Here is a 12,628-nt window from a genome sequence, read left to right on the forward strand (position 1 = left end):
CCAACCAGTAGCAATCTTGGATAAAAGAAATTTACAATAAGACCTGATAGGATTCGATACAAAATAACCTAGGCTTAACCCTAGCGGCACCACCCTTGGCCAACCAAGACGATGATGACGGTAAACCGTGATCCGGCCAACCGGAATTCACAAGAACGATTGTTCGTTCCAAAGAGAGAAAAAACAAGTTTTCAAAATTCACCAAATCTATTCCAACCAAATCTCCAGGTTTTAAACAAACTAAACCAAGATAAAGATAAACTAAAATTCAAACCTAACAATTAACCAAATAAAAAAAACATCCGGAAATTATTAAAAAAAAACAAACGGAAATAAATAAAAGGAACGAGACTTGGTCGGAACTTAAAACGATCCCGGGCCGGTCCTAGCCACTTGTTTGGTTATCACGAGACTGGTCCGCATCATCCTCCCCCTCTAAAATTTGACTCGTCCCCGAGTCAACACCAACTTCATCCTCCGGAGTGTATGGAGACAAATCAGCAACATTAAACGTGGCAGATACGTTATAATGACCCGGCAAATCAAGCTTGTAAGCATTATCATTAACCCGTTGAATGACACGAAATGGACCATCGGCTCTGGGCCGAAGCTTGCCAAACCGGCCCGAAGGAAACCTCTCCGGCCTTAAGTAAACCCAAACGAGATCCCCCACGTCAAAAAGCACCTTTTTCCGATGTTTGTTCGCTGCCGCTTGATACTTGAGATTATGCTCCACAATCTTTTCTTTCACCTCCGCATGAACACTTTTAATATACTTGGCCCTCGCATCACCTTCGGCGCTAATAGGATGACCATCCAACTGAGCGGCTAAGTCCAAAGGCGTAAAAGGATTACGACCATACACCACAAAAAATGGGCTTCGACCCGTAGCAGAATGCGAAGACCTGTTATAAGCAAACTCGGCCTGAGGTAAAATAAGATCCCACTGTTTCGGGCTATCACCCACCAACGAACGAAGTAAATTTCCAAGGCTCCTATTCGTAACTTCCGTCTGACCGTCAGTTTGGGGGTGGTGTGAAGTGCTGAATTGTAATTTAGCCCCCAAACGTTTCCAAAGCGTCCGCCAGAAATGACTTATGAACTTGACATCCCGGTCCGAAGTTATCATTTTTGGGACACCATGTAAACGAACAACCTCGGAAAAATATAAGCGCGCCACTTGTGAAGCATCGAACGTCTTGGCACACGGAATGAAATGAGCCATCTTCGAAAACCTGTCAACCACAACCAAAATAGAGTCTTTTTTTCTTTGCGTTAGCGGTAAACCAAGTACGAAATCAAGAGAAACATCCTCCCACAGAGCATTGGGAGTAGGTAGTGGGGTGTACAAGCCCTGATTGGTATGGTGCGTTTTGGCTATGTGACAAACCCGGCAACGAGCGACAACTTTCGCCACATCCCGCACCAATCTTGGCAAAAAAAAACGTTCTTGGACAGCCATCATAGTTTTGTTTCTTCCAAAATGTCCCGCTAATGCCCCCCTATGGCACTCGCTAATAACAGCTTCCCGGATCGAAGAAAAAGGCAAGCATAAACGTCCGGCTTTGTATAAACGCCCCTCGCGAACAAAAAAATCCCGGAAAGGGCCGATGGCACACGCTGCCCATATCGAACGAAAATCGGGGTCCTCCGGGTATAAATGTTCGAATGCCGGTAGGTCGGTGGAAGTAGCGACGGTGGTCAAAAGATTGTTCGGTCTCCGACTTAACGCATCGGCGACAGAATTTGAAGTGCCCGGCTTGTGACGAATAACAAAAAAGAAGTCTTGGAGCATTTAGACCCATTTAGCATGTCTCGGGTTTAAATTTGCTTGCCCTTGAATGTATTTTAGTGCCTGGTGGTCGGAGTATAAAATAAAGTCGTTTGGCAACAAATAGTGGCGCCAATACTCAAGGCTTCGCACAATAGCATAAAATTCTTTATCATAAGTGCTATACCGACGGCGAGTTTCGTTAAATTTTTCACTAAAAAACGCAATCGGTCTCGATCCTTGGCTTAAAACGGCTCCAATTCCCAACCCGGAAGCATCACATTCCACTTGAAAAACTTGGTCAAAACTCGGTAAAGCTAAAACTGGGGTTTTCGTGACCGCCTTTTTTAAACTCTCAAAAGATTTTTGAGCTTCGTCGGTCCAAATAAACTTTGATTTCTTCAAACATTCGGTGATAGGCGCGACAATAGTACTAAAATCTTTAATAAAGCGGCGGTAAAACGACGCCAACCCATGAAAACTACGCACCTCGTGGAAAGGCGTTGGAATTGGCCAAGATGTTATGGACTCGGTTTTAATGGGGTCCATCCGAATACCGTCTTTTGACACCAAATAGCCCAAAAACTTCACTTCTTCGGCGAAAAATTGACATTTTTTTGAATTGGCGTAAAGCTTTTGTTCGCGTAGGATTGTGAAAACCGCCCGTAAGTGAGTCAAATGTTGGTCCGACGAACGACTAAAGACCAATATATCATCGAAATAAACCACAACGAACTTACCGATAAGGTGTTTGAAGATGTGATTCATAAGCCGCATGAACGTGCTTGGTGCATTCGAAAGCCCGAAAGGCATAACAAGCCACTTGTACAAACCATCTCTAGTTTTGAATGCCGTCTTCCACTCATCCCCCGGTCTCATACGTATTTGATGATAGCCACTCCGCAAATCAAGTTTAGAAAAAATAGTGGATCCATGCAGTTGGTCCAACATATCGTCAAAACGGGGGATTGGGAACCGATATTTAATCATGATTTTGTTAACCGCTCGGCTATCCACACACATCCGAAAAGCACCTCCAGGTTTAGGAACCAATAAAGCCGGGACCGCACAAGGGCTCATGCTTTCCCGGATCAACCCTTTGTCCAAGAGTTCTTTGACCTGTTTGTGTAGTTCTTCGAATTCTTTTGGGTTCATCCTATACGCCGGTTTATTAGGGATAGTGGAACCCGGAAAGAAGTCGATACAATGTTGAATATCCCGCATGAGAGGTAACCCGTGAGGGATATCCTTGGGAAAGATATCCGCGAACTCGGTAATCAACGGGGAAACGGCTTCGGGTGGCTCATGCACGGCGGGGTTGACCTCCGTGACCACAAGCCCGAAAACGACCGACGTGGGCAAAACCCGAGTGAGACCCACAAATTCCGATTTGGACGCAATCGGCGGTGGCGGTTCGTCTTTTGGGTTAAGTGGAGCAAGTGTGACATATAGGCCGTCTTTTTTAAAAGTGTAAGTATTGCGGAAACCGTCGTGTTTAACCCGCCTATCGTATAACCATGGTCGACCCAACAAAACATGACAAGCATCCATGGGAATCACTTCGCACCATATTTCATCCGCATACTTATTACCAATCGTTAAAGCAACCAAACATTTTTTTGTAACGCGAACAACACTACCTTTTCGGAGCCAAGACAACTGATAAGGATCCGGGTGATCCTGAGTGGGCAAGTTAAGTTTTTCTACCATCGTCGTTGAAACCATGTTTTCGCAGCTACCCCCATCTATGATAACGGAACACACCTTCCCTTTTGCAGTACATTGGGTTTTAAAAATGTTGTGGCGAAGCCATGCCATGTCATCAGGGTCGTTCACGGTGATGTGTAACAAACGCCTAGTGACGAGTAACTCCCCTCGATCCGGAAGAAGAAGCTCGGGTTGGCCCTCCTCATGGTCCGACTGGTTATCCGGATCAGCAATGAGTGCCAAAACCTGCATATTCGGACAATCACGCTTGAGGTGACCGAAGCCCTGACACTTGTAACAACGTAAATGGGCCGTACTGGATGCTGGAACCGATGCAGTGGGCTGCTGTCGAGTATCGGCTTTAGCATTGGGCTTGGCAGCGGCATTTTGGGCCGAAACAGTGGGCTGCGAAACAACAGTGGGCCTGGTTGTGGGTGCAAATCGGCTTGCAGGTGTGGGCTTGGCGAGAAGCTGTTTTTCGACGCGTAAAGCAAGCCGACATACGTCGTCAAACGTGAAATACTGCTGTAAGTAGACAACATCTGAAAGATCGGTTCGTAACCCACCCAAGAACCGCGCAATTATTTGTTTTTCGTCTTCTTCCATGTCACAACATAAACGCAGGCGTTCAAATTCCCCAATGAAATCCTCAACCGATAATGAACCCTGACACAAGTTATGGTAGTCCAAGTACGTATCCTGCTTGTGAGTCACTGGCAAAAATTTCTTTTTCATCAAAGAACGTAATTTTTCCCACGTACGTACTTTCCTTTTACCCTCCCGTCTACGTTTTGCTTGCACGTGTTCCCACCATATAGACGCATGTTTACGAAATTTAAGAGCAACTAATTTTACCTTCAAGTCCTCGGGAACCTCTCGTATGTCAAAAACACGCTCGACCGTTTGAAGCCATTCGAGAAAGTCATCGGCTTGAACTTTCCCCTCAAATTCCGGAACCTCCAGTCTAAACCCGAGAGCCCGAAGCGGATCAGGTTGTTGTGCCTGTGGTGGCGGCGGCGGTGATCTGTGACGACGGCGAGGCGGTGAACGGCGATAACGACCATCGGCAAAAACATTATGCTCGTGGTCGTCATAGTCGGAATCGGTGACGGTAGTCTCGTCCGGATCACCGAGACGATCGAACGGATGAGCTTCCAAATCCCGAATCCTCTGGCGCAATCTTTCAATCTCAGCATCACGTGGATAGATTTCATGATCGTCGGCAGGTGGCCGGCGATGAGGCTGCGGACGGAAAACCGGACCCTGGCCTGACATGCTGAGAAATCCCTGGTCTCTGAATACCACTTGATAGGATTCGATACAAAATAACCTAGGCTTAACCCTAGCGGCACCACCCTTGGCCAACCAAGACGATGATGACGGTAAACCGTGATCCGGCCAACCGGAATTCACAAGAACGATTGTTCGTTCCAAAGAGAGAAAAAACAAGTTTTCAAAATTCACCAAATCTATTCCAACCAAATCTCCAGGTTTTAAACAAACTAAACCAAGATAAATATAAACTAAAATTCAAACCTAACAATTAACCAAATAAAAAAAACATCCGGAAATTATTAAAAAAAACAAACGGAAATAAATAAAAGGAACGAGACTTGGTCGGAACTTAAAACGATCCCGGGCCGGTCCTAGCCTCTTGTTTGGTTATCACGAGACTGGTCCGCATCAAGACCATTGTACCAACCAGTAGCAATCTTGGATAAAAAAAACTGGTAAAACTGAAATTGCAAAATTCTGATTTCGAAACTTTGAATATTCAATATTGAACCATAGTATTATAAAATTATGATTTTGAAAAATAATAAAAATTAAAAATTAAACATTACAATTAACACTTAATAGAATATCTCGTTCTCTCGCCTTCTTCCATGCAATTTCGTTTTTTGTTTTACTTTGTAGATCAGCTAGCATATCACAGGTCTTCTGATCCTGTTTCAGCAAATTTGTAATAAACTCTTCTGCTTTTTCTTTAAACTCTGTTGGAGTAGAAGAGGCAACTTCATCCAGCAGTGCAATGCTATTCCAGGTTTGCTTATAATATTTATCACTAACCATAGCAACTTTTTGGTTGAGTTCTTCAGCATTTCTCTGTTCTTGGAGTGACCAGGTTGAAAATTCGATTTTAAGATCAGTAGTATCGGACCAGTGATAGAAGGTTTTCCTCGCCATTTAGGAAGAATGTAAGTGTTTTTGGACGATTTGTTTTAGGATGAACGTTTTTTTTTTTTTTTGAAATTGAAGTGTTGATGTTTTCAAGTAAACTAATAATGATGCTTTATAGTGTTTAAAATGTTTGATAGGGTAAATGAAGAGACATCTCCTAATTATGATAACCTTTTTTTGAAGGTTTCAATTTTGTTCCTTGGTTTTCTACATATTTAATTTTACTTGTTTTCCCATGAAAACTCATTTTTCAAAGGTTTTACATTAAAATAGTTAATAGGATAACTGAACAGGCATTTCCCATATACACGTTTTTGACTCTTAAATCATTAAATGTACATGGTTTTTAAGTATAAATGTTTATTTAATGTTTGCCTTTAAAGTTGACCTTTGACCTGTTACATATACTATATAAGACCATATGTAATGGGGCTTTATAAGGGCATGAAAGATTTTGATAATGCCCTTACACCATTACTCATGGGCATTATAAGGGCATGAAGAGTGAGGGACATTTCTATAATAATGCCCAAAGAGAAGAAAAATAATGGAAAGTAATAAATGAAATGGGCATTAACCATTAAACCTTTTTTAAAAGGGCATTATGATGATGATGTGGTGAAAATGCCCCTTAGTGGGCATTAACCATTACCTATGGTCTAATAGCATTGCCAATAAAAAGTTTTTTCATCAAAACAGATTCATTCAGTGAAACAGAAGAGCAACTATTATTGTTTTGCCTTAGTTTTTATAAATATATTAAAATGGAGTCATATACTTCTGCAAAATCTGACGATTTCAAGCAACGCTTTATTAAACAAATCGAAGACCAAGTTTTGGCTGATAGGTCTACTCTTCAAGAGTTGAAGAGGTGTTTTAACGGACTGGAAGTTGGTCTGCTGACAAGAGACCAGGTTTCGAGGGACTTGAGGGCGATGCCGACTACTTCCGTTCGTGACCTGTGTGTTGCGAGTAATATAGAATGTGGAGAAAGAGACCTGGAGTTCATGAGAAAGATCAATGAGATACACCGAGAGGTTCAGTGCTCCATGGAGTTGAAGTTAAAGTTCCTTGATTCTTGCAATTAGAGTTAGATGTGTCTGTTTAGTTTTCTTTTTTATATGTAATTGCTACTTTCTTAATACTTCATATTTTATAAGTATTAATTTTTTTATCACAGTTTACTTTTACATCTTTTCATGAGTTTGAAGATAAAGAGACGGTGTTCCATTTTCGATAAATTAGAAAATATTTCATCTAAATTTTTTTCTTAAGATTGTTGTTTGGTACCATGGATGATCTGTTTAATGTTCATTTACGTGTTGATTTTAACAATTTTGGAAGCGAAACAGTTTCAACAAACACGGGTAACTTTTTCCTTAATTTTAATTAAATTAAGATTGTTTGGTACTTGTAGATATTCTAGGGCTAAAGTCGAAAGCTACATTAGGGGCAACAACACTCAATATGGTAGTCTTACAGACTCAAGTGTAGTTGTTTGATCAATTGATTCTAATGTTTTATTAGCATTTTATTGATTCTTTGTAAGTTACATTTGATGGTGATCATAGTATCTTACACATGGTTGTTGTGAGTCATCCACATATATATCAAGATTTAATTTCTTAAATTCTTGTTGTATGTATCTTGATTTTCTTCAGTCGTTGACTTTGTCTACGACCCTCCTACTTCTGTTTCATTATCCTGATTTTAGGTATGGTTTTCATCTTTTCAATTTTTTTTGGTTTTGTTTTCAATGCACAATTTTGGTTTTGTCCTGATTATGGTTTTCATTATCCAGATGAATTTTAGACAAGCCGACTTCTCATTTGTATTAAAAACTATAAAATATCACATTGGTCCGACCTATACAACAATATATAACACAAATCAAGAGAGTTTACAAAATGACAACATACCTCTTTTTTTCCTCTCATCGTCCTCTGAAGTATCATCTGAGTCACAATCTTTCTCGGCACATGTCAGAAAACAAAAAATCACACTGAAACTCGATCAAATTAGACTGAAAATTGATTCGAAATCAATGGAAATTGACTAACATGATCAAACATTTAATTGACCAAACTAAAACTTGTGTAAAACAGTTCAAAATATTTGTAAAACTTATCAAACTCTCCGTCGAAACAATTCGTATAAAACTATAGTTATATAAAACTGTTAATCAATTTCTACAGATAATACATATCATACAAAATATACAACCGAGCACAAATAGATCGAGTAATTTGAATGTATTGACCCAACTTCTTAATTAAACTCTTTAACAGAGGACTGAGTAGCATTAAGGGAAGCCTAATATATGCATATGAAAAAAGTAAATGAAATCCTAACAAACCAATGGCTACCTTAGAATCCCATCAAAATACAATCAACAAACTGAAAATAACATGTAACAGAATTAAATTAAAGTTATAAAATATAACTCAAGAAGAGCACTTTAAACGTAGTTAGGCATCCTTTGTTTTAGACACTCACAGGTAAACAAAATAACTTAACAGAAAAGGATATTGTAAAAATAACAATGATACAGGACAACCAAAGCACATGAAAACATGTTACTTTTCTGTTAAAAGAATTAATAACAGGAATATATAACCTTTGTGATAAAAAAGTATTGAAAACTAACTTACACTTTAAGAAAATCAATGACATTAGCAGACAATGGAGACGCCCCTGAAACCATAAAACGAACCCGCCCGCCGCGTTTGGCTTTTATTTTGTCAAATACTAATCGGTCCCACATTGGAGATGCGTTCTTGCCTATAAAAAAATAAAAAATAACAATCCGAAATCTTAAAATATAAACTTAACTGATAAATACCATACATTACCTTTAAGTAATGCTTGCCTCTTTGCATTATATGCAGCATTAAACAACTTTTCCCTCAAACCACCAGATGATTTCACTGCATTCATAACGCTGCAAAAACCACATGGCTGAGTCAGCATTAAATAAACTGGTGATTGCAGAATAAATCATTCTGTTCATCTGATCATACCCATCATATACTCTGTTATATAACCGAGGAACACTGCAGAAAATCGTCGGTTTTAATAAAGCCATGTCATCCAATAATTTCAAGTTGTCCTACATAAATGAAAATACAACATAAATCTAACAAATTTGTCATTGTGTGATTAACCGAAATAATATTAGAGGCAAGTGAGTTTAAAAATAAAAATATTATTTAAAAGAGAATTGTTACGCAACTTTTTGTTCGTTTACATGTTATTCTAGTGTTAAAAATATATTACTAATGAAAATATGTACCACTGAACTAAATATACATATTTTTTACAAAATATTTTTATTTCTTAGGTTACTTGATGTCAGGGGCGGACCTAATGTAGATTGGGGCGTAGCCCGGGCTACGGCTCAACTTTTTTCCGGTAGTGTAAAATTTTATTTTTTTTTTTCGATTTTTATACTAAGGACACCCCTCAACAAGTACTAGGACACCCCTGAAAAAAAAATTTACAAACTGAAATCAAGCCCAAATAATACTGATTATATTAGCCCAAAAAAACAAATGATAGCCCAATAGTAATTAGCCCAAATAACCAAATAATAATCCAATAGTGTATTAGATTGTTGTGCTAATTGTGATTGTGAGTTGTGAGCATTCTTTATTTCTTTTCTTCTTGAGTTCTTGAATTGTTTAATTTCGATCTAAAAATTAAAAATAAACCTAGCCCAATCTAAAGTCAGACGTAGATACTTGCTTGGCACGATTTTTGAAGGCAATTTAAATAGGATAAGGCTACGGAATCATGGAGATCGAGCGAGAAACCTGGAGATCAAGGAACTACCGGGTGTTACTATTCGGTTTCTTTTATTTTCTAGTTTTCTTGTTTTATTCTAATTAATTCCTTCTAAAAACTTATTGCCAATATTAATTCATAAAACCTAGCTCAAATGTGATATGCTCAATATTGATTCGTTAACCTAAATACTAATAACTTAAAAAAAACTAGTTTATAAAATTTAATTCGATAAGGCCCAAGGGCCTTTTTTGGCTCACCCAGGGCACTTGAATTTTCAGGATCGGCCCCGCCCCGTAATACAGGTAAAAATATTATGTTCTATAAATGTATCGTAAAAAAATTTGGGATACCCCTGAATATTTCTTCTAGTTCCGCCACTGCTTGATGTGTCAAATTTCACCACCTCCGACCTTCTAAATTTGTTTGTTATCTCACCACAAATCTACATAAATACTGAAACTTTTTATTTCGTTTGGACGTTATTTGTGAAAATGTTATATTTACAATGAACAGGCTATTGGTACTTGCCTTCTAGACTGTCTAGGATACAAATCATTTAGATTTGGTGGTTCACGTAAGCAAGCAATGGGGCCCACTTCAATACAGTCAAAATTAGCAAATTTGTATGCAATTCGAACATATTCATCAGCATCCAAACCGTTACATGTAGAAGTTCACACTCAGAAATATAATTAATAATAATATAGATAGGCACAAAAACTAATATACAAAAATCAAACTCGATAAGAAGTAAGAACCTACCATTAAAGACCATTCCGCAAATGAAGAGCATATTGATTGCTAAAGCAATTGCTGACACCCCAAAAAAGAATCCAGAAGGTGAATACCATTGCAGAGCAGTTGAGCCAGCTGTCACAAAAACTGCACACAGTTCCTATGCACATAGCAATGCAACGACCAGTTAATATCAGCTCATATAATCAATCATATATTCATATCTATAATCTACATGGTCAGATTCGGAAATAACGTATAAATGAATGAACTCTTACCTTTTACCTTTTGAAGAGTATTCACCGAGTTTTCTCAAAGGCAAGTCTAGTTCTTTGACTTAAAGCAATAGGCGATGTTATCACAAAAAACGACAACCAATAACATATAAACAATGTAATCCATATAAACAAAGTTTTTTACTCGTGATGATATCAACAAATATTCAGAAATCCCCAAATTCAAACTAAGAACCCTAGAAATTGGTTGCAGAATTCGAGACAGATAACCTAACTATAATCAAAGTTTTTTTTCACCCACCATTGTTCATAGATAAACAAATATTCAGAAATCCCCAAATTCAAACTAAGAACCCTAGAAATTGGTTGCAGAATTCGAGACAGATAACCTAACTATAATCAAAGTTTTTTTTTCACCCACCATTGTTCATAGATAAACAATAATCAAAGTTGTTCAAAAATCAATACCGGAGTTCGGTTCTTAAAACATAGCAAGAGGAACAAAAACGAATTCGGCCGACCACCACCGTTGATTGATTTTGACATCTCCCCCATTCTGTAAAACAATTCACTGTAGCGATTGCATCTCCCGCATTATGCAAAACCACGGACATCAGCTTCTGATTCTTGTCTGTTCACCATTGTTATCCATCTGAGGCCGCCATCATCGGCGCTAGTCAGGTAATTCACCCATTTCAAATCCACTATGGGTCTTGATCTCTCTCATGGTGCTGCTGATAAGCACACACATGGTGTAGTCATGGATTGAGGAAAAGAATCCAGATCTGAGTTTATTGTTCATCACAAGAGAAGGTGTGAGTGAGAGAGATGTTTTAAATTTTGAATTATGGATTCTGGGAAAAAGATGCTTTTTAGGTTTTGGAGACATTTATTGAGAGAGATTATATTAGGTTTTTTGAATTTGAAGTTTAAAACACCCGCGTTTTTTTTTTCAACTCCCTTTTATTATATTAGAGTTAAGATTATATTAACATTTTAAATTGTGATTTATGACATCATCTTGGACTATGTGGCATAACTAAGAGCTTGACACGTAGGCATTTCTATGTAATCACCTAAGCTCCTTTAATAGATAGTATAGATAGTATAGATTATGAAATAAAATTAAGGAAACGTGAGCGTCTTTAAGCTTAGAAAATTGTAAAATAAAATGGAGTAAAGAGGGTGTCGAAGAGTATTTTCATGCACCTCTAATTCAACCAATCAATGGATTGTATTTTCATCCTACTTCTAAGGCTGCATGTTGTGGAACAAAACCTGTTGGGCTTTATTACGTCACGTACGTGACATGTAAGCGGAGAGGGTTTTTTTAGTATGAACGACGTGGAATAAAATATTTTTAATTATTCATAAAAAAAAGAACAAAGGAAATCTAATTGGCTTATGCACATGGGCCTCACTGTAGACTTCCTCGCAAACAACGGGCTAATATCATTTAAGTTGATGTTTCACGCGTCAGATGTTGGTGTTTCAGGGTCAACGAAATAGGAGGTTTTGGACTTCTTTGAAGGCCTTTTATTTCCCGACCTTGCTGAAGACGTTCCTCCCAACGGAGTGACATTGGCCCACTGTGGGCTAGCACGAAGAAGCTTCTAAACCCTTAAGTACGAGAATTGCCCTCGTTCGGCTTGATATTATATGATAGCCGCCAAAATTATATCCTCATCGCTCTCGCCGCTTTCCAAGCGTTTCTAAAACGTTGATAAATCTATTGAAATCTTGTTCATTTAGAGTTCATATCGCTCCAGTTGCCCGATATGGAATCATTTGACCGATAACTCTCCTCTTTGCCGATGAGCCTAAAAAATAGTTCTCGGATTCGTTTCCGAAATAAAACCTTATTTTGATTGTTAGCTACAAGAAAAAATATAAAATCAAAAGTCTATAAAAAAACCTTACCAATTTGGGGATCCTCCGATACGTCGAGTCAAACCCGGGCTAACGCGTACTTCTTGTCCGACGACCACACTTGCACGTTTTTTGCTTTTCGACTCGCGGTTGGGTCTTTCTTCTTATGTGACACACGTTTGCCTCGTTCGGTTTGCTCCAGTTGTGTTTCCGGGACATACTCGGGCTCGCCTTTTGACGACCCGTAAGCTTGTGACGAGCCTGTAACCTTGTGACGGACCCATAACCTCCCAAGTTGAGGTTCAGATTAAAACCGAATTGATTTTGGTCCAACGAGAGGGGT

At 38.7% G+C, this 12,628-nt stretch overlaps 2 protein-coding genes across 2 annotated transcripts; both read right to left on the reverse strand.

Annotated features, from left to right (window-relative positions):
• Positions 1-1,795: 1,795 nt before the first annotated feature.
• On the reverse strand, positions 1,796-5,665 carry LOC110896229. The gene is made up of 2 exons (XM_022143693.1): positions 5,323-5,665; positions 1,796-4,980 (listed from the first exon to the last, which is right to left on the reverse strand). The coding sequence occupies exons 1-2, from the start codon at positions 5,663-5,665 to the stop codon at positions 1,796-1,798; spliced, it is 3,528 nt and encodes a 1,175-aa protein (XP_021999385.1).
• A 2,615-nt stretch (positions 5,666-8,280) lies between these two features.
• Positions 8,281-8,749, reverse strand: LOC110896278 (long chain acyl-CoA synthetase 6, peroxisomal-like). The gene is made up of 3 exons (XM_022143727.2): positions 8,680-8,749; positions 8,512-8,600; positions 8,281-8,440 (listed from the first exon to the last, which is right to left on the reverse strand). The coding sequence occupies exons 1-3, from the start codon at positions 8,742-8,744 to the stop codon at positions 8,307-8,309; spliced, it is 288 nt and encodes a 95-aa protein (XP_021999419.1). The 5' UTR covers positions 8,745-8,749; the 3' UTR covers positions 8,281-8,306.
• Positions 8,750-12,628: the final 3,879 nt, after the last annotated feature.

This window comes from Helianthus annuus, chromosome 12 (genome assembly GCF_002127325.2).
Source record: "Helianthus annuus cultivar XRQ/B chromosome 12, HanXRQr2.0-SUNRISE, whole genome shotgun sequence".
Classification (NCBI taxonomy): domain Eukaryota; kingdom Viridiplantae; phylum Streptophyta; class Magnoliopsida; order Asterales; family Asteraceae; genus Helianthus; species Helianthus annuus.